The 22,758-nt window shown below is 40.3% G+C and overlaps 1 protein-coding gene across 2 annotated transcripts in view; it reads right to left on the bottom strand.

Moving 5' to 3' along the window:
• hlcs (holocarboxylase synthetase (biotin-(proprionyl-CoA-carboxylase (ATP-hydrolysing)) ligase)) overlaps positions 1–22,758 on the bottom strand; it is a 153,987-nt gene that overhangs the window by 114,612 nt on the left and 16,617 nt on the right. For both annotated transcript variants that reach the window (XM_080040675.1, XM_080040676.1), the window contains one exon: positions 21,314–21,493. In XM_080040675.1, coding sequence (XP_079896801.1) covers positions 21,314–21,493 — 180 coding nt within the window. The remainder of the gene's footprint in view (positions 1–21,313; positions 21,494–22,758) is intronic.

Raw genomic sequence — 22,758 nt, 5'->3', positions numbered from 1 at the left:
TGAACTTTCACTACAGCATCCACAGCTAGGTGATATTACCCTGTGAAAATTGTGCAATACAATGTTACCAGTTCACTTATATGTGGTTGGGTCTACTTTATTTTGTGCTTTTATCTCACACTTCATAGTTTGCGTACACTGAGAGGAGTGGCTATATATTCCATTGTACATGTGCGATGACAATAAATGGAATCTTAATCAAACTCCTGACACACTAGAGGTAGAGCGCGAGCAACGCACGCGTGAAAACTCTAGTATAACTAAAGACAAACTGAGCAAATTTGTTATTTCAGAACTGGGTGCCCTTAGTATGACTCAGTACCCATGAAGTAGCCCTCAGGGTTAGGGTTAGGGTCTGCTCTATAGGTTTTAAGTCTGGAGATTGACTTGGCCAGTCTAAAACCTTCCAATTCTTGCCCCTGATGAACTCCTTTGGAATCAAGGATGCACACCTTCGGGATGAAAGGTGTGAATGCTGAGGTCAGACTTATCAAAGTTTTTGCTTAGATAATTTTTAATCAGTAAATTCAGACATAGTAATGTGTTGTTTCTGATCACCATAGAATTTCCGACTCATGAAAGAAGACCCAGCCTGCCCACCACATTCACCATCGCCCCCTCTACTCCCAACCATCCTCCGTAAATAAAGTGTCCTAAACTCCAGCTATCTCCTGTGTCCGTGTTCTGCATTTGGGTACATTTTGAAATTTTTAAGTTAAACTTAAACTTTTTCTATTCAAATTAGGGCTGTCAAGCGATTAAAAAAATTAATCTAATTAATTACGGGCTCTGTGATTAATTAATCTAAATTAATCGCATACTTTTATGACACTTTTATACCTGTTTATAAACAGCTGTACAGCCTACTACAGTTTGTTTCTCTCTCTCTCTCTCTCTCGCTCTCTCTCTCTCCGTCTCTCGTAACTTCTGTCTCAACAACAGACAGCGCTGCACTGTCACAGATGCTTATGCTGATTCATTCACCATCGTCGTACTCATAGGCAAAAATATTGAGAGACACACACACACACACACACACACACACACACACAGACACACACACACACACACAGACACACACGTTTACGCGGACGACGAGACAGCTAGCAAACAAAATTGAGACACGGGGAGAAAGATTGAGAGATACTGTTTTGAACCTAGCCTACATTGTTGCACCCACTAAATCAATAATGCACGGACACTGGCTGCGGAGAATAAAGTAAGATGTCTTCCTACCTTCATTCTTATTAAACCGTCTATAGAGCCCTCGGGCCCCTGCTTCTCTCTTTACTTTTCTCCCTTTCACCCGCGCGGGCTGTGTGCTTCAGGTGCAGCTCGGTGCAGCTACGCACCACTTTTGCACCGGGTCAAAGGGCATTATAGAAGTGCGATTAATCTGCGTTAATTTTTTTAATCGCGTTAATTTTTCTGTGATTAATTAATCGAAATTAACGCGTTAATTTGACAGCCCTAATTCAAATATTTGATTGCAATTTTACACAGATCGGTTTACACACATCTTCACTCAATTGTTTCTTACTTATTTTACTTGAATTTTAGTTTTCACACTTTTGACATTGTTAATTTATGCTTCCATCATGTATTGCCAATCATATATTTGTTGTTATCAAAATGATTCTGCAGCTGGATCGAGTGGTATTTGCCAGTATGAACTGGCAAATACCACAGGATATGAGTGGCATGTCAGTGGAGAAACGGTAGGTGCCATTCGGAAAAGGTAATACCATTTTACAATAGTGGCATGTCAGTGGAGAAACGGTAGGTGCCATTCTGAAATGGTACATACCATTTTACAAAAGTGGCATGTCAGTGGAGAAAAATGGCAGGTGACAGTTGGAAAAATAGTACAAAAAGGTTTATGACACTGAATCAGTGTTAAATCAGTGTTAAACGATAGGAACCTGTAGGTCTACCTTGATAAAATATAGAGAAAATTCTAAATGTCTAGTCAAGAGATGCAAAGAACAAAACCAGGCGGGATCCGAACTCGGGTCTGCTGCTGGACTTGGATCTGTAAGGGGACTCCCTTCCCGCTGAGCTAATAGAGCCCCTCAATCACAATTGCACACAAATCTCAATCACTTCTTTATTACATTTTTTCATACTCATTTTACTTGAATTTTATTTTTCACACTTTTGACATTGTTAATTTATGCTTCCATCATGTATTGCCAATCATATATTTTTTGTTATCCAAATGATTCTGCAGCTGGATCGGTATTTGCCAGAACTGGCAAATACCACAGTACATGAGTGGCATGTCAGTGGGAAAAGGGAAGGTGCCAGTAGGGAATGGTACATACCATTAATATTAGTGGCATGCCAGGCCAGTGGAAAAACGGTAGGTGCCAGTAGGGAATGGTACATACCATTAATATTAGTGGCATGCCAGTGGAAAAACGGTAGGTGCCAGGTGCCAGTAGGGAATGGTACATACCATTAATATTAGTGGCATGCCAGAGGAAAAATGGTAGGTGCCAGTAGGGAATGGTACATCTATCTATCTATCTATCTATCTATAAAGCAAGAAACGTCTGTCTGTCTGTGTGTCCGTGACTGCATATCTCTCTGACCGTTAGTCAGATCGGCACGGCCCGAATGTGTGCATCCTTGATTGATTCTGAAGTTTTTTGGACGAAATATGTAGAAGTTATCATATTTATATAATTTTGTTTTGTTGTTTTGTTTTTCCACAATGTTGTGTTTTTAATGATTTTATGACAATTTTATGTTTTGTAAGGTGACCTTGGGTGTCTTGAAAGGCGCCTATACATTAAATGTATTATTATTAGTATACATGGCAGGTGACAGTGGCACACAAATAGTACAAAAAGGTTTATGACACTGAATCAGTGTTAAACGATAGGAACCTGTAGTAGGCCTACCTTGATAAAATATCGTGAAAAAATTCTGAATGTCTAGTCAAGAGATGCAAAGAAACGACCCGGGCGGGACGCGAACTCGGGTCTGCTGTTTCATAAGAGAACTCCCTACCCGCTGAGCTAAGGGAGCACTAGGCAACAGTGTCAACCCCTGGTACATATAGCAACCTGCCTCTGTAGTCAAGGCTGTATAGGGCTAATTCTCTGTTATCGATTAGTCAGACCTGCTCAGGAGGCTAGGCTAACTACCGTGACCGGATCAAGTCCGACTGTTTTATAAAGCATCTGTCATTTCAAAAGCAACAACAAACCGATCGCACAAATCCTTACAACGGAAAGGACCAGAGACATGAATAAATCAATTTATTTGCGGCGTTATGCTGTGATATAGTGTCAATAAAGACCAAATATATTTAGCTTTACCTACCTCTGCCGTAAAGGCAATACCTGTCGTGAAATTATAGGGGGGAGGCGGGGCGTGCCGGTCGCAGAATACCATTGTTTGGACTGGCATTACCATTACTGAACGGCACAAGCCATGGTATGGCAGTGGTCCCCGTGGCACTGCCACATGCCGGAAAACGATCTCGGCGCACCTGGTTATTCTGTCAATTTCTACTCCCGAGAAGTTCCTCTTCTTTGCCTTAATGCGCATATTCATGTCGTAAAACCTCTGGGCGAGGCCTCTAAACTGAGGAAATATAGGGGCGTGATATTCAAATAGGCTAACGATTGTTTTCAGCCTCCGCATTTATCAATAATGGTGTGGCGTACGCTGAGATTGGCGGGATAAGACTGTTTGATAAATCCCACGCGATACCTGGCGTAGGGAGGTATTTGCGCCAGAATCTGCACCAGTTTCCACGCAAGTTTGATAAATGAGGCCCAGTGTGAGTAAGTTTTTTTACAACTAGGGTTACCTGAAAATTCACTGACCTTTCTTTTTCATTATTATTATTATTATTATTATTATTATTATTATTATTATTATTATTATTATTATTATTATAAGTGCTATTATTAGTGCTTTGTATGTGAGAAAGAGAGAGAGACGGAGAGGAGAGAGAGAAGGGAGAGTCCACGAGTGATTAGTGACATTAGTAGCCCCTTTTTCACAGCCAGTGAAAGCCAAGAATATGCCGGAATTTCGGCCCTCCGCCCTGCTGTATAAATGGTACCATTGCGGAACGGGGGACGAGAGCCACAACAGATTGTTCCGGGAATTTTACTTCCTCGGGGGGTAGTAAGATTGCCGACACAATCTGTTCCGCCTCTCTGTATAAATGCGGCCAGCTTGTTGTTGCGGAACAGGGGGGCGTTTGACGTTCCATAGCCTACGTTCTAAACATGCGACCATGTTAGCAGTTGAAGGACGTGTGTTTAACATTAACCACGGCGGCCTGATGTCCCGTAAAAATCACCAAATAAAAGGAACGGCGTATAATCTAGCTGGTCATAAAGTCCGCTGCTCAATCCAAACCTCCACGCTTCATTTCGCAGAGTTTATGAGTCTATTTCTGCCCCAGGGAAGTTGTACAATGAAGTGGGAAAACTCGGCTGCAACCGGATCGCCGCCGCTATTATCATAAGTCTGAGCGTATATCCACACTTTATTTCTGTCTACAGTAACGTGACTTCACACACTGGCCCTCATTTATCAAACTTGCGTGGAAACTGGTGCAGATTCTGGCGCAAATACCTCCCTAAGCCAGGTATCGCGTGGGATTTATCAAACAGTCGTATCTCTCGTATGTGGCGGCTGAAAACGATTGTATCACGCCCCTATATTTCCTCAGTTTAGAGGCCTCGCCCAGAGGTTTTACGACATGGACATGCGCATTACGGCCAGAGGTGGGCAGAGTAGCCAAAAAATGTACTCAAGTAAAAGTAAGTTACTTTAAGATTATAATTACTCAAGTAGAAGTAAAAGTACTCAAAAAAATTATTACTCGAGTAAGAGTAAAAAAGTATGCAGTGAAAAGACTACTCAAGTACTCAAGAGTACAAGTAGGCCTACTGAATTACTCCAGATTTATTTTTGAAATATACAGAGCAACACAAACGGTACAGAATAGACACGAACATAATATAAAACAGCAATGTTCAAATAAAGATATGTTAAATAACATAATTTTAAATAAAACAATAAATAAGGTATTTAAAAATCAAATGAATAACCCTTGAACTCAAACAATAATAAATTAATTATCTGCCAAATTAAATACATCACCCTTCAACTAAAATGATAATAAATTAGGCTTGTCCAAAATTATATTAATTAAAACCAATACACTTATAACACTGTTGCAATTGTTTTGCACATACACATTTTAAAACAAATTCCTACAATATGTCACTGGCCCTGAGAAAATTATCTAGGTTGTGTTTAGCCCCAAAAATATAAAACACAAAATTAAACTTCGTTACACATCAAAACCTGCTGGCACACTCACTTAACGTATGAAACTACAGAGTGGCTGAACAAAGAGACTACTCTCAGACTCTCACACAGCCAGACTGGGGCATGCGAAGTGAGTAGGCTACAGGGAGATCAGCGGTTTCTTCCATTTTCTCGACTCACCCAGATAGTCGGTAAAATATGCGTTTAACCTACATGGCACGGCCACGGACACAACATCGGTGCGGAACCGCAGCCTTTAAAAAAGTCCGCGGACATTGTTGAGCCCATGGTTGAGCCCATGGTTGAGCCCTATGACAACATGACAACACTTGTCATGTGACTGAAGTGGCTGCATTTGATTGGCAAGCTTTTGTAATGTGGTTTTTATTGGTTGAAATAGTCACGTGATAGAGATGTTGGTTGAAGACGTCCCCGGGGAGAGAAATCATGAGAGAAATAGATCTCGCATGTAATAAATAAAATATATAAAAAAATAAGGTAACGACCGTCACGTAGCCAAATGGAACGGCGTAAAAGTACAGTTCTTTCTTCAAATATTTACTCAAGTAAAAGTAAAAGTATGTTGCAATAAAACTACTCCTAAAATTACAATTTATTCAAAAAGTTACTCAAGTATTTGTAACGGAGTAAATGTAGCGCGTTACGACCCACCTCTGATTACGGCACAGAAGAGGAACTTCTCTGAAGTAGAAATTGACAGAATAACAGCGAAAGTAGAAAAAAAAAGAGTTTCACTTCGGAGCATTACAAGCGGCATCAAAGAACGACAGAAGGCAGCAGTTAGGAAGGAAATAACTGCTGCGGTCAACAGCGTTGGTGTTGACAACAAACGATCTCCAGCTGAGGATTTTGCATTTTAGGTTTACATCAGTAGGCTACTATCGCTCAAATGCTATAAAACAGCATACACAATTATATGTCGCCATTTCTTTACATAGATGAATAAAAAGTGGTCTGACTCAAAAATCGCCACTAAAAAAAGCGTGTTGCTGTTCTGAAATGCATCCAACTGAGGGTGCGGGCATAATATAAGTGGTAGAGGAGAAACAGACGCACCAACTGTCCGGTAATGGTCCCCATAAAATAAATACAGGTCTGCAGAGATTTGAATGATTAGAATGTATTGGCCCTTTTAGATAACACTACTCAAAAGGATTTTAAAAACTAAAAATAACACATTTTGCATTTTACTGTATGACAGCACGAGTGGTCAGCCCGGCGGTCAGCTGCACAAGCCGACCCGACAACGATCAGCTGTGAGAGCGCCCACTGTCCTGCTCCACCAGCAGATCGGAAAAACGTGCCGGTTTACGGTGGAAATAAATCGCTCGCTTAAGCGATCAATGACACATTAAAAGAGGAACTAACATCTAAAAAGTGCGTCAAATAAATAAAATGTTAAGCTGCATGTTGTGCCGTGTATTTTTTATCATAAAGAGCAGTGGCCTACTGCTGCCTACTACATATTTAATACTGTGGCTAACATTTTGAATGAATGCAGCCCCCGTGCCTCAGTGTCCCCAAAGCTGCTCCAGACGGAGACAACTGCCCTTACGCAGTCCCATGCAGCGCTCCTAAGTGGCCGGTGTGTGCACTATTGAATCAGTGCTCCTACTCAGTTGCACACCATAAGCTGCACATTTTTAAGTGATTAATATCTTTATTTCGGTCTGAGCAAACACTGCATTTGTATTATCTTCTAATAATTGCCCAACAAAGTAATCGGCTACCCGGCACAGCCTGCACTGCGAGTCCATGCTGTTCACAAACTTGCGTACACGAGCTGAGAGCTGGCGTGGGATTTGAGCGTATCCTACGCTCACGTCCATATTGATAAGTACCGAGGTTTGCGTGGAAATATGCGTACACCCACATTTCTGGTCTACGAAAGGTTGATAAATGAGGGCCATTGTGTGTATGTGTATGTCTGAATGGCAGAGCGCTGCCCTCAAAGAGACTCGCTCACAGCCAACCTGACACACACACACACACACACACACACACACACACACACACACACACACACACACACACACACACACACACACACACACACACACACACACACACACACACACACACACACACACACACACACACACACACACACACACACACACACACACACACACACACACACACACACACACACACACACACACACACACACACACACACAGTACTGAGCGGAGGGATTTTGTCAGTTTGGTTAACAGTCCCAGAGACGTTGTACTCAGCGTTATCGAGATCAACCGGCACATCACAGGGACAGTAAAATACGGCTCTCTTAGTGCAAACCCCAGCACTTCTGCTCTCAATTCAGTGGCCAGTGTTGTTGTAAAGCAGCTGACTTTATTGATACTTTTCTATTATTTTGTTAAAAGAGAACTGGTACTATTGCTTTAATTGCTTACAAGATTAGAAAAGCTAAGGATAGGACTTTAAACAGGTCATAATTCCATATTTAGGCCGACTAATAATGTTCAGTGTTTCCCCCAGGAAATGTCTTAGTCAAGGTGGTCACTGTCTAGCCGAACAGGAGGCGCGGCGCAACGCGCCTCGGCGAAAATTTTGGGGGTATATTGCTCAAAGATGCCAATGCGCACTAAATAAATAGTTCTGTTTATTTGAATGACACTGACCTTACAGTTGTGCAATTTTGTTTGCTATGTGCACATTTTGTGCAAACATGCAGACAAAAAAAATACAATTAAAGAAATTCTACTGTTTTGGTGCAATACCATGCAGACACACTAAATAAAAATAATGGACCATACACTTAACATGTGTATGCACATCAAAGTGCTTTTTAAAGTTCCTTTTTGGATGGGGGGCTGTTGTGAGATTATTGTGGACAATAGGCATACTGTGATGCGATTAATTCATATATGGTTATTATTAGCCTACTTGCTTGATTTCTTTTTAAATACAGAGGTTATTGGTTGTTTTGGAACATGTATTTCCAAATTTAAAACATAAAAATAAAGCAGCATTTAAAATTCATAAAAATTAATCTTGTCGGCCTACACAAGCATGCTGTTTGAAAAATAATTAAATTATTGAAATAATACAATGTGTTTTCCCCTTAAAATGACTAAATGCATTTCAAAGACAGTTACAGTGTGCACTTCTGTAAACTTACTGAAAGGTGCCTGGGCCATCACTCTCATGCATGTATCAGACTTTTCTCTGCGCTGTATGAGCAAGTTGTGTTGACACGGTGATGTGGAGTCTTAAACTAGTATAGCTTTGCAGAGCACTTCTTTCTGTTCAGCTAAATATATCCCCATAGAACCGCACTGCGTTTATTATCGCCACCGGTTAAATGTCGGTTTGCTGCTGCTCGTTTACTCTCCCGTGTACATGCCGTAGTCACGCGCGCAGAGCCCCCGACACAGAGCAGCTGATAGTCTGAGCAGAGAGAAACGCTTGGAGACATATGTGCACATTTATTTACCGCAAATCACAGCTTTTCGCGCATTTCTGACCATGAAAAATCACACATCGCGCTTGCTAGTACATTAATTGTGCAGCACTAAAAATAAAAAAATTAAAGATTTAATTTTTTATTTTTTGGTCGGTCAGTAGTCAAGGCGGGGGGCTGGTTTTGCTAAGGCGGCCGCCTTAACTATAAAGCGCTGGGGGAAACACTGATGTTATATTGCTGGGGAAACAAGTTTTTCAACCAAACTGTATTATTCAACCTTCTCACGAAAAACTTAAATTTCTTTTTTTTCTTGATGTTACATTTGAACACATCATGATGTCATTTTATTGACCTGTGCCTAATAATCATTTTACTGAGCCGACCTGAACACATCACATTTGAACCGTTTGCGATTTTTTTTTAAAGCCAACTAGTTCTTATCCTGCAGATTTTAATATGAATTTAAAAACTATCACATTTTTTAACTGCGGGACTTAATACACAGTCTCTCGTGTGCGTTTGTTGATCACCGCTGCTTTGAATGAATGATGATACGGTGCTGAGCCCGTCTGCAGCGGCTCAGCGGACGGGTTTATTTTTACTTTTTTTTGGAGACAGAGTTGAAGCAGGTGGAGGAGTTTCTTCAAGACAGTCGAAGGTACAACACTTTTACTGGTCTAGTGATGGAATAATTCGCCAAAGTAGGCCTAATTAGTTGAAGATGACCCGACTCTACTCGATATTTAAAATTACATCATGTGACCTACTGGACTCCATAGCGGTATCGATAAGCTCAAACGTTATTGATTTCTGGGGTTTGAATATAGCGGAACCAGGTCCGTAGCCTAATAGAGCCGGCTTTCGGAACGTAGACAGCGAAACTGCGCGCTGTGTGCGCAGTTGTGTGTGTGTGTGTGTGTGTGTGTGAGAGTGAGTGAGTGAGTGAGTGAGTGAGTGAGTGAGTGAGTGAGTGAGTGAGTGAGTGAGTGAGTGAGAGAGAGAGAGAGAGAGAGAGAGAGATGCTGCTGGCTGCCAGCTGCTCAATAGTAAATATAGCCGATCTATTTTGTGTGAGTTAGCGGGAAAAAAATGTTTTGCGGACTCTAAAACACATGAATAAATAGCTTAGACTACTGACAACTCATCTAAAATCCACTTGCCCGGTCGGGCAACCAAAAAGCGATATCAACTTGCCCGAACATTATTTTCACTTGCCCCGGGCAAGCGTTAGTGTCAAACACTGCACTGTTGTTCCGTCAATATGCCGCAATCTCTGTGTAAAAGGGGCTAGTGACATGATCATCTGTGCGGATCACATCACCTACTTTCATCTCAGCGTCTCCCTGTCATAGCATAGCCTCTTTAACATGTTGGCGACTTTGTCTCTATATTTGCTGTCTTTCCGCCATAGCGAGGCATGTTAAAGACCAGCGACCAATCTAGTAACTTTTTCTGGTTTGGTGAATGATTGTGTTGATAAAGCTCTGCGAAAGCATCTAACATCTTGTTCATATTACAACCAAGCTCACTAGAGCTCACTGTCTCCTCCTCCTCAAAGCCACTGACAGAACTCACTCACACGGCCAGTCTGAAAGCAGCCCCCCAGCCACCTGCAGCAGCCAGCAGCACTGTGTCCGCTCTGTGCAAGAGCTGCCAGATGACGTTTAAAAAAATCTAAATAGTTTTATAGGTCCACATTCAATAGGCCACTGCATATCTATACAAAAGTTAACCTTAAAGCTCCCATATTATACACTTTTCGGTACTATTATACACCATATTATATGGTCTTAGTGGTCCCTAATACGTTTTTCTTTAATTGTTTGCTGAAAAAAACTTTCAGATAATTTATTGTACTATGCTGATGTTCAGCTAATCTCACAGTGGCCTATTTTTTAAAAAGAGCTGCAGCTCCCCTCGTAAATATACAATCTTTGAGCTGCCCCCGCCCCCTGTCCGGAAGCGAAGCCAGATACGCCTCGCCCTCTGTCTGTCAGGGCCGTGGACCAATAAGAAATAGGGGTGTGGGCTGCACAGTGGAAGCTTCTGGCTTTCCAGTTTGTGAGGTCAGAAAAGGGGAAAATTCTGACTGGACTATATTGGGGGGAGGGGTGGGGGTTTCAGAAAGGGGGAGAGTGAGAACAGGAGAGATTGTTATTTTTTAAAATATTTTGGCAGTCTCTAGGCACACCGTGGACCCATGGATATGTTAGAACACATTTAAAAAGTGCATTTAGCATAATATGTGACCTTTAATAGTTATATGGCAACAAAGAAAGTTTGTAAAGTGAGTTTGTAAATACGTAAATAGTCCTAATTAATTTGTCAAACACCTGGTCAGCTTTTTCTATTAATTTTCCTCTTTCAGAATAGCATATTATGCAAATGCAACAGCTACTTTCCTTAAAGAGTCAGCCGAGGTAGAGGAAGAAAAAACACAATGAACTGTATCATCTGTTGTCAGTGTGGTCCAAAACATGGTGGCAATATAATATCAGTAGGCCTACTATAGTTAAAATTGTGGAAAATGTGAATAAATGCGTTGCTGGTCCATTTAAGGTGGGCCCCTAAACATTTTGAGTTAGTAAAAAAGGTTGGTCTGGAGCCCTACGGGCAACTACAGTATATTTGATCCTTCGTTACATTAGGGGGCCCTACTGAGCCCTCTAAATACACATGGAGACAATTGCTGTATATTCACGCAATGTTAGCATGTTCTGATTAACATGCCAAGTTTTCTGTGTTTAACAAGGATGCCAAGTGTGTCAAATATACCATTGAAGGCTAAAAGTAATAAGGGGCGCTATAGAGCCTATTTGCCTTGCAAAAGCTCAATTAAAATGTACATTTTCATGAGTTTAAGCATTATAAGCCCCTCAAACATGGGTTTAAAGAGGGGGAATAATATTAATCTCTACAAATACAATAGGTACCTCCCACTTTCAGCAGTCACTGGGTCTTTTTTTCTACTTAAAGTGTAATTAAATCCCAAATCAACCACTTATATTGAACTAATTTAAATCAGTATTTATTAGGGCTGTCAAATTAACGCATTCATTTCGATTAATTAATCACAGAAAAATTAATGCGATTAAAAAAATGTACGCAGATTAATCGCACTTTGACCCGGTGCAAAAGTGGTGCGCAGCTGCACCGAGCTGCACCTGTAGCTTGCATACATGGCCCGCACGGGTGAAAGGGAGAAAAGTATAGAGAGAAGCCGGGGAAAGGGGCCGGCCCGAGGGCTCTATGGACGGTTTATGGGATGCTTCGGGCAAATAAGCATGAAGGTAGGAAGACATCTTACTTTATTCTCCGCAGTGTCTGTGCATTATTGATTTAGTGGGTGCAACAATGTAGGTTCAAAACAGTATCTCTCAATCTTCCTCCGTGTGTGTCTCAATTTTGTTTGCTAGCTGTCTCGCCTCCCGCGTAAACGGACACCAGCCCCGTGTGTGTGTCAATATTTTTGCCTATGAGTACGACGATGGTGAATGAATCTGTGGCAGTGCAGCGCTGTCTGTTTTTGAGACAGAAGTTACGAGAGAGAGAGAGAGAGAGAGACAAACTGTAGCAGGCTATACAGCTGTTTATAAACAGGTATAAAAGTGTCATAAAAGTATGCGATTAATTTAGATTAATTAATCACAGAGCCTGTAATTAATTAGATTTTTTTTTTTAATCGCTTGACAGCCCTAGTATTTATGGTTTGTTTCTGTGCCTTCAAACAAGCTCTATTCCAGTCTATCTCATCGATATCTTCTTTCATGTCTATTTTCTCTTTTTTATTGTCGTTCTCAAGGTGCAATCACAATCATTAAATCACATATATCAAAGATACATTGCAGGTACTCACTCCACTCCGCCTCTCAGAGGCCACACATTGAACCCCCAAAGACAAAGGAGACACAAAGAAACAGAAATCAGTGATTGATAGCTTGTTATTAACATGTCAGTGATTCTTGAGAAGCGGGACAAAAGACCATCTTGCAATAGTAACTGCTGTTATGTTTAAAAATTTAAATATTTAAAATTGCAAATGTCATTAGGGATTAAGAATAGAATGTCTGGAGCACAGTTATCCCCTTAAATTTATTATGTCAAATATATAACACTAAATAATCTCTCTTATCAATAAAAACTGTTTTTACACAACACATTCATGTTTTATAAGGTTTCTTAGTGGTGTCCCCACTTTTTGTCAACACCGTCAGACAATGCATTAAAATGTAATAATATCAGGCAAAATAAGGGGCAGCTGTCACTATGAAGGACCTCTCGTCACATTCTACCTCTGCTGAGTACATTATAGTCAGACAGGCTCTGATAAATGTTGTAGTTTTAGAATATTTTACATTCTAAATCCTGAATGTCCTGCGTCACAACCATGATATGTCAACTAGGGGTGTACACGAAAACCGTTTTTTTTTTTTTAAGTTTGGAAAATTACTGAATTTATTTCCAGGATTGGGGTCGACATGTGCTACTGTAGCCTACTAAAGCAGATAAAAACAAATGATTGTGTTTGGTTACAATATTTATTCATTTAGCCTAATTATTTAACTGCTCCCACCATCAGTTTCACTTTTGTTTTCATCTCCATGTCAAACAGCTGGTCCTATCAGCTGTTTGGCTCCCAACGTCCCCAACAGCTTGCCTGGCTATGCCCGCCTACCTACTTCCGCTCACTTTTCATTTCACTTCAGTAGTCAGTTTGGGGCTGAGGTATATTCATGGGTTCCTTCTCCAGCCAGACTTTTGGCGGTCCAATCAGCGAACAGAGCGAGTGGCTGAGAGCGATGACGTCGAAGTCGCGCTCCAGTTTCAGTTGAATGCTGCGTTCCTTTATACTCGGAACTCGGAAATTTCCGTAGTTCCGACCTGTCTGTGTTTCAGTGCATCTGCTCGGGAAAGTAAGGACGCCTACAACCTTTTTCATCCAAATAACTAAACTTTAGGCTCTGACAAGTTACCGTTGCCAGGTACCGGTAGATCCATAGACTACAATATGTAGTGAAGTCGGAAATTTCCGAGTTCCCAGTACAACTGGAACGCACCGTCAGAAGCCGGCTCATGACATACGTCACGACCAAACGTTATGCATTTGGTTGGCTGATCCAGAGTGGCACTGGGCAGATCCAATAGTTTTAAACTTCAACAGACACCCGCCTCCAAGTGAGTGAACGTTTGCCAATAGAGCAGTTCCAGACCTTCTGTACAAATGAAATGAAGAACGATGGTCTGGTTGGACCAGGCTACCCGACAGCGGGAGTCAGTCCAAAAACAGATGATCGCTAGGCTAGTTATGATCACTTTCAAGTCAAAAAGCAAAAGTATGAAATAAAGGTCTCTCTTCCCCTCTCTCTGTCCGTCTATCTGTCTGCCAGTCTTTGTCCCCGCACAGTCACTCCAACAGCATCGGCAAAAAAAGAAAAGAAAAAAAGACGTCGACCCCTACTAACATCATGGCAATTGACTAAGATTCATTAATTTGGTGTCCTGATATTTCCCCATATTCCTTCAAACACTCTATCAAGACTGGGACTGATGAGACTTGATCACTTATACATGTCAAAATATCATCCACAAAATGTTATATTCAGATTCACCCTCATCTTTTATTCCTTTAATTAATTGATTTTGTATTGTTAATTCTGCAAGCGGTTCAATATTTACAGCATATAGCAAAGGGCTAAGGAAGTCACCCTGTCTAACCCCTCTTTCAAGGCCAAAAAATCAAAGCAACATCCATTGACTAACCCTTTATTTTGGTTCAATATATAATACTTTTATCCAATCTATGAACCCTGAATGAAAGCCCATTGCTGCCAGAGTTGCATAGAGGAAGCACCAATTAACCTGGTCGAAGGCCTTTTGTGCATCAAAACTAATTAGCATTGATTTTTGTGTTTTTTTTGGCACATGATACAATGTTGAGTGTTCTTCTAAGATAATTGGCTCTCCGTCTACCGGGTATGAAATCCATCTGGTCTGGATTTATCAATTTCGTTTTGCATTCTTATTGCAGTGTGCTTGTGGAGAGCTGCAAACAATGCATCGCATCATTGAAGCATGTCCTCTACAAAAACTTAAAGGAGGACTCGTCACCCTTCATACAGTAGAGCAAGAGGCAACTGCTTGGCTAAAGGACTTTGCATTCGCTAAATAAATTGCTAGGATACTGCTCAGTAGTTTTTGATCATTACACAGTAAACTGATTGGTCGATATCCCTCACAATTTACCAAACCCTCTTTGTGAATTACAGAAATAGTGGCCTCCGACAATGTTTTTGGCGGATCACCTGACAGTGCGTAATTAAACACTTTAACTTATATTGGTGTGAGTTCTTCAAAAAACATTTGTAGAACTCTCCTGGGAGTCTCCCTGGTGATTTATTATTTTTCCAATTCTTTATCCTCTCTCTTATTTCAGTTTCTCTTATCTCCGTTATTAATGTTGATGCCTCTTCTTCTGATAATGAAGGTAAATTTAATCTAGATAGGTCTCGATTTCGTTCTCTTTAGAATTTGGTCCCTTTACTTCATATCATTTCTTATAGAATGCTGCGAATGCATACGCAATCCCTTTTGGATGAGACATCATCTCCTTAATGGTAGGGTGCAATACCTTGGGTATCACCTGATTTGCCTGGGACTTGCGCAGCTGAAAGGTGAGACTAGCTCCGTTAACCATCTCGTAGTACTTTTGTTTAGAAAATCTCAGAGCTCCTTCTGCTTTATAAGTCATTAGCTGGTAACAATTCTTTCTAACCCCCTTCAGTTCTAAGAGTGTTCCCATCACCTGTTCTTTTATGATCCGTTCCTAATTGTTTGATTTTGTTTTCCAATTATATCTGTTTTTCCAACCGTGCTCTTTTTATCCTAGATAGATTTGTAGGTAACACTTTATAATAATGTTCATTTATAAGTGATTCATAAGTCATATACAAGTCATATATAAGTCATTAGATAATGATGAACTAATGATTTACAAAACAGTAATACACACTCTCGGCCACTTTATTAGGTACACCGGTTCCATTTACATGCATACATAACTAATCAGCCAATGTCATGGCAGCAACTCAATGTATTTAGGCATGTAGACCTGGACAGGACAACTTATTGAAGGTAAAACCGAGCAACAGAATGGGGAAGAAAGGGGGTTTAAGTGACTTTGAACGTGACATGTTTGATGGTGCCAGACGGGCTGGTATGAGTATTTCAGAAACTGCTGATCTACTGGGATTTTCACTCACAACCATCTCTTAGATTTACAGAGAATGGTCCGAAAAAGGAAAAATATCCAGTGAGCGGCATTTGTGTGGACGAAAATGCCTTGTTGATGTCAGAGAATGGGCAGACTGGTTTGAGATGATAGAAAGGCAACAGTAACCCAAATAACCACTCGTTACAACTAAGGTATGCAGAATACCATCTCTGAACGCACAACACATCCAACCTTGAAGCAGATGGGCTACATCAGCTGAAGACCCCACCTGGTTCCACTCCTGTCAGCTAAGAGAAGGAAACTGAGGCTACAATTCGCACAGGCTCACCAAAATTGGACAATAGAAGATTGGAAAAATCTTGCCTGGTCTGATGAGTCTTGATTTCAGTTGCGAAGTTCAGATAGTAGGGTCAGAATTTGGCGTAAACATCATGAAAGATGGCTCCATCCTGCCATGCTCCATCCTGCATGCCATGTTCAAAGTCACTTAAATCCCCTTACTTCTCCATTCAGATGCTTGGTTTGAACTTCAGTATGTTGTCTTGGCAATGTCTACATACATAAATGCATTGAATTGCTGCCATGTGATTGGCTAATAAGCTAGTTGTTTTTACAAGCAATTGAAAAGGTGTACCTAATAAAGTGGCCGGTGAGTGTATATTTGTAGATGATTAATATGTGTTATGTATACATATAATAAATATGTTGTAAGTCATCTATAAAGCTTTTAGTAAATCATCATACTTATTTTTATTATTAACAAGTAATTTACAAACCTTTCTGCATCCCCGTAATCTAAAGTGTAAACCATTCATCAGGTACAAATGTGTATTAGGGGTGTCCTGAACAAAAAATGAACATAGTTGAATCTGATTGGTCGAATCTTGCCAACTAATCGTCAAATCAAGATGTTTTGTTTCCTGCTTATTGGTCCATATTCTAATTAGCCAAATTGGCACATCTTTTTTTCCTTAACCACACAATGGGGGCAGAAATACACAATTATAGTTTGTCTTCTTGAGTGAGGCATATTCTGACACTGATAAAGAATAGATCACAAACCCAGTTATTGGAAATGGTTCATCCCTTTAACTTTGGATTGTTTTGCAACTTAATGGTCTTCACACCTGACCAGTAGGGGTTACATTTTTACTTAACAGGTGGGGAACAGTAGCCTGGAAGTCCAGACCTGCCGCTGGCAAATTAAATTTGCTGCGCCTGTTGGTCAGGACACTCTCCGTTGAAGCTCATTAAATATGTAAAGAAATCCTGAGCTACCAATCAAATCGTTCTTTCCGATATGGGCGGGCCAGAGCCCTATGTATGGTGCTCTGGGGCGGACGTAACCGGATGATGACAGTGCTGTGCATGAGCCGCCGGAGCCGTGATAGTAAACAGTCATGGCTGTAGATATGTTGTTTGAGTTTGAGACGGCTTTCGCCTCGACACTTAACGATTTGGAAGACGGCACTCAAATCTTTTATAAGCAAGTAAGAGGAATGTTCTGTTTTGCTGACTGACCACGCCAAAAGTTTAATTTAACAGTTAATCCCGCTGTTCTCTAAAGGAAAGGGGCTTAATATGTCAACTTGTTCATTGCTCTGATTGGTCGTAGTGCTATCCAATTGCGTGCAGTGGCATTTGAAATGCACACGTCGGTGCCGCCCCTTAAATCTGGAAGGTCTATTGATCGTGGCCAGACCCTCTATCGTTCTAGATATGGCTCTGGATTTCCAGGCTAGGGGAACAGTGGAAACTCTGTCAATCTCACAGTCGACTAGTTGCAAAATGTGAAACAAAGAAAATTCTATTCCGGCTATATTGGGGTGCTGAATGTCTGATTTTACATGGAATTGCTTGGACTCTCCTAATTAATCACAATACATCACCTATTGTGGTATAAATATGAGCCTATTATACTGGTAATACAGATTTGAAACCAACTCAAGCTTTTAATCAATCTTCTTAGTGTGAGTCAATGACTAAGGTAGAAATAAGTTATTATGCCAACCCAAGAAGAGTGTGGTTTAGGAAAAATATGTGCCAATGTAGCAAATGAGAATATGGATCAATAATCACCGGTATGACTGTGTGTGAACGAATTGTCTGGAACCCTGTAAAGCGCTTTGAGTATCATGAAAGGCGCTATATAAATCCAAGCAATTATTATTATTATAAGCAGGAAAAATATATACCTTGATTGGACGATTAGTTGACTCTAGGCAAGATGCGACCAATAGGACTCGGCTATGTACATTTTTAGTCAAGGGCAGCCCTACTACACATCTGTACCTGTAAGATTACATTTTTGCTTCAAAACATTATCTGAAACTATAATATATCTAACAGATGGGTCTCGGATAGTTTTTGAAACAAGAAATGGGATAGATCTTTGTATGAGAATTACCACACCGCTTGCATAAGTATTTAATGAAGCATGAAACACTTGACCTGGCCATCTTTTGGTCATACGATGTATTTCGGAGGCAGTCAAATGTGATTCTATTAGAAAGACTATTTTAGGTTTAAGGTATTTTTTTCCGGTTCAACACCTGTTTAAGTTAAGCCAGTTTTCTTATACCCTGGACATTCAAACGGATTACTTTAATATCCAAACTACTTTGTTTCGTGCTGTCCATTAGTTTCTATACCGACAATTAGCAACGTTGTGATGTTGTTTCGTCCTGGCTAATAAAAATATTTTAACAATAAATAAATAAAGGCCACAATCAAAAGAAAATTCACCCTTTTATGTTAGGATATATAAACCAACACTGGCCTATAAAATAACAATCATAATCACAAGGCCTATTATAACCACAGCTGTTATGTAGACTAAACAAAAGCATTCTGCTTATAAAGATTTTTTAACAAAAAATAAATAAAGGCCACAATCAAAAGAAAATATGTGTGTTCTCTACACAAAAATACTATGTACAGGTCTTAAAAATGCATTTTTGGCATGTTTTGGAGAAGAAAATGTCTCATAAATCAGACAATGAACAACATATGAAAACAATCCTTCAGTAATAACCTTCAGAATAGTGCTAAGAATGATTATGGAAAGTTTATCGATGTAAGTGCTTCAGAAGTTGAGATTTTGGGTCAGAGTATTGAGAAAAACTATCAAATCATGTCTATCTAACCACCATCAAACCAAAATTATCACACCATTTCTCACAGAGGGAGTTTGTTATGTAGACACTCAACACACTAATATGTTGTCAAAATGCAATAAAGATTGAAACTCTGGCTTTATCCAATATCTAGATTTTTGTTTTTAAAGATATGTAAATATTTGCATAATTATTGAAATATGCAACATTTGCATGGCTATATTAAAAAAAAAAATGGAAAAAACTTCAATACAAAACAATCATTGTTTTAATGTCAGTAATCAACTGGGAAGGTACATGATGATATCTTTAAGTAAATATTTTTCAATTTTACCCACACATTAAACCATGGTTCTTATTTTCTATTTCTGCCCCCTGTAGCTTTCCAGCAGGTAGTTGAGCAGGTTGTCCACCATGTTGTGATCCTTGAAGGTCCTAGATATAATTTCTGGTGAACAACCTTTTACAACAGTCCATGCCCATAAAATCAGTTTGCTCCCTGGGCATTGTGGGGGTGTCAGTGGTACTTTGAGTGGAGGATGTTCTGCCAGGCTGCTTGTATTCCCACAGAATACAAGCTTTTTATAAAAAAAGAACCTCAATGTTTTCCATAAATCAACCCATGTGTTTCCCAAACTGTCACTGATCAAAGACTGATTTCTGCCCTCACATGTTAGAGCTGGCCCTCCAGACACGGACCTGCTGTTGGCCTGCTGCATATATCCTCATATATCTGCATACATTTAGGGAAGAAAATAGTTTCCATGTGTAGTCAGAAGAATGTGTGTCTTGCCGCTGATACAATTCATTTTAATAAAGATGACCTGGTGCTTTCACGTAATGCGTGTATGAGGGCATTGATAAATAAGTGGATGAATTAGATAATATTGAAGATGTAGATGAATTTAGATTTGCTTTATAGAATGCAGGGATTATTTAGGGATAATATTTTGACTGAAACTGCCCCTTGTTATATTAGGTCTCAAGCCTTGCACGCACTGCGGAAACTTTCGGTAATTTTTTATGAAAATTACCATTTATAAAATGATGAGATGACCACTCAACACAACATAAACACACAATCACTGCTGAAGTTCTCTAATGCAGGAATCAGTTTTAAATGATCATGACCAATAGTGTTTTAAGGGAAAAAGAAGCTTGTTGCAAGTTTGCTTTGTCATTTCAATGCCAAGTGTTTTTGTTTCATAATGTACCATGCAAAAACACACACCTTGCCGTTACTGAAGGGTTTGCCAATCTCCCTCAGAGAGCCAAGCCATTGATCTCCATATATTTATTACTGTTTTGTCTCCAATACATCAGAGCTGTCCTTTGTTAAAACAGAATCCATAGCTCATCAGGATGGTAGTGTTGAGAGACTAATTACCCAGGCCAGTGTACATGATTATTTGTTTTTTTTAAATGGCCTTTGAGCTTTCAATCAAAATCAATCAAAATCCTTTATTTAACCAGGTAAAATTCATTGAGATTAAAATCTCTTTTTCAAGAATGACCTGGCCAAGAAGGCAGCACCATGATAAACTAAGAGCTAAATTAAGCTTTCTCAAAACTCACACACATAAAAAGCAGGCGGGTGCAGGGGGAACAAGCACACACAGAATAGTATTGCTGAGGGGGAAAGCCTCATGGTGAGAGTCTGAGGCAGCATCTAGCTCTGTGTGCATATGGCAGTGACTAGCGTTTGCTTTGCTAGCTGGATCTCACAGTCGACTCTACACTATTTGACTTTAAGACTTAGGTTAACATAGCCTGCCTCTGATGATTCACTTTATTAAACTGATCATGAGCCCTGATTGGCTGTGTAGTTTGATCACTGAAACAGGTCGTCCGAGAAAAATACGAAATATCACAGACACAATTTAAGAGCTTCATTTTCAACTTATGCCAAACCTCACACCAAACCACTTCTCACACGATTTGACTGTCACAGACAAATGTCCAATGGGTAAATGAAATCATGAGAGTCTTGCCATAGTTAGGGCGTTCCTTTCTTGTCAATGGTTTGGTGTCAGAGCCTTTATTTACTATATGTTGTAAGGAATGATGGATCGTGTCATGTGGACAAATGCAGTTAGTTTGGACATGGTGTTGATACAGAGGTGGTCAGGGAGATCATCTCAGCTGACTAGCACCATGACTAGCACTTGACTGTGTGTTATCTTCACCATAGTATTGACAGGCTGTGGCTCTTACCTGGTCAGTGGCCAGCAGGTGGACTGAGCTGGGGGCTGGAGCCTGGCTCTGCTGGCAGTGTAGGCCCAGAGAGGTGAGAATCTCTGACAGGACTTCATAGCGCAGTACATTGCTGACCTTCAGTTCATTAAAACCTTCTGCTGTCAAATTCATTGAGTCAGGAGCAATTTCCAGGTGGACCTGCAGACCAGAAGCATACAGCATGTCCAACAAGCTTTAACACATTCTCTTGATGGAGAATCAGTCCAAACAACAATTTGCTTTTTGTTCATTGTATAAGGTAATACACATTTAACCAATCTGCACGCGCAATTTAGAAATATTCTCTGACCATTACAGCTTAATTAAACATGTTCTTATAATTAAAATAATTTTGATATATTGGACTATCAAGGAAAGCTTTTTACTTATGTGACAGTAATGCTTGCCCTTCAGCTCCAGTTCAGCACATCCATACCAGCCAGACGCACAACTGACCTCTTCCTAACAAAATAAATCGAGCTTTGTAGTAAAGATTTACTAAGGTATGGCACATGTAAAGCATTCTACCCCAAACAAGTCCTGCATTTAAAAAAGTGAGGCCTGGCTGGAGTTACAGTTTGCATGTCTTGTGAAAATACCAAGGCCCAACCACAGCGAGTTCTTTCAGCATCCAATGCGGAAGTGACAAAAAATGCAGTTCACCGAGTGGCCACTAAGGGCAGGTACCAAAACAGAGCAATTTCTCATTGACTCCCATGGTAAATATGCCGTTTTCACAGCTTATTAAAACCTATTTAAGGCCTTGTCCAAAAAAACATTCTAGTACGTATGTATGTTTAGGTCATATCTCCATGACAACACTGATGGGAGTGAATTTTTTGGGACCAGGCTAGTTTTTTATTCTATTGGAGGCTGTGCCCCTAAAAGTAATTAGGGGCACAGCCTCTTCAGTGACAGCTTGTGGTGGCCCTCACTTCGCCTCGGAGGTATACGTCAGCTAGATGTATATCCCTTCCCCCATAATCATATCAATGCCCTTTTTTTGGTAAGAGGAAATGAGGCAGAGGACAAATCTGACAAGATGACGTAGGCCATGACGATTGGATGTACCGTACTTTTCGGCCTACAAGCCGCGACTTTTTCCCTGTTTTTCGACCCTGTTATTACACAGCACAGTATATATTCTGTAGCTACTGGGGATGGGCGTTAGTAATCGAGTACTCGAGTACTCCTCGTTTCAAATGATCTCGATTGGTGGATGAGGAAAATCGTTTTTTGTTTTTTTTAGTGTTTGTAGCCTTTAGGCCGGCCGGCGGGCCGCCCCTATTTTAAAATGTTATATACGTGTACAAAACGGCACAAAACGGATATAAAGTTTAACTAAATTAAATATTTTGATCCAAGTTAAATAAACTAAGCGTTGTGTCAAACAGAAACCGCAAATAACTGCCACCTCCGTGCAG

This window comes from Ammodytes marinus (genome assembly GCF_949987685.1).
Source record: "Ammodytes marinus genome assembly, chromosome: 14".
In the NCBI taxonomy this organism is placed as follows: Eukaryota; Metazoa; Chordata; class Actinopteri; order Uranoscopiformes; family Ammodytidae; genus Ammodytes; species Ammodytes marinus.
The sequence above is the reverse complement of the archived record's forward strand: the minus strand, read 5'-3'. Positions and strand labels throughout refer to the sequence as shown.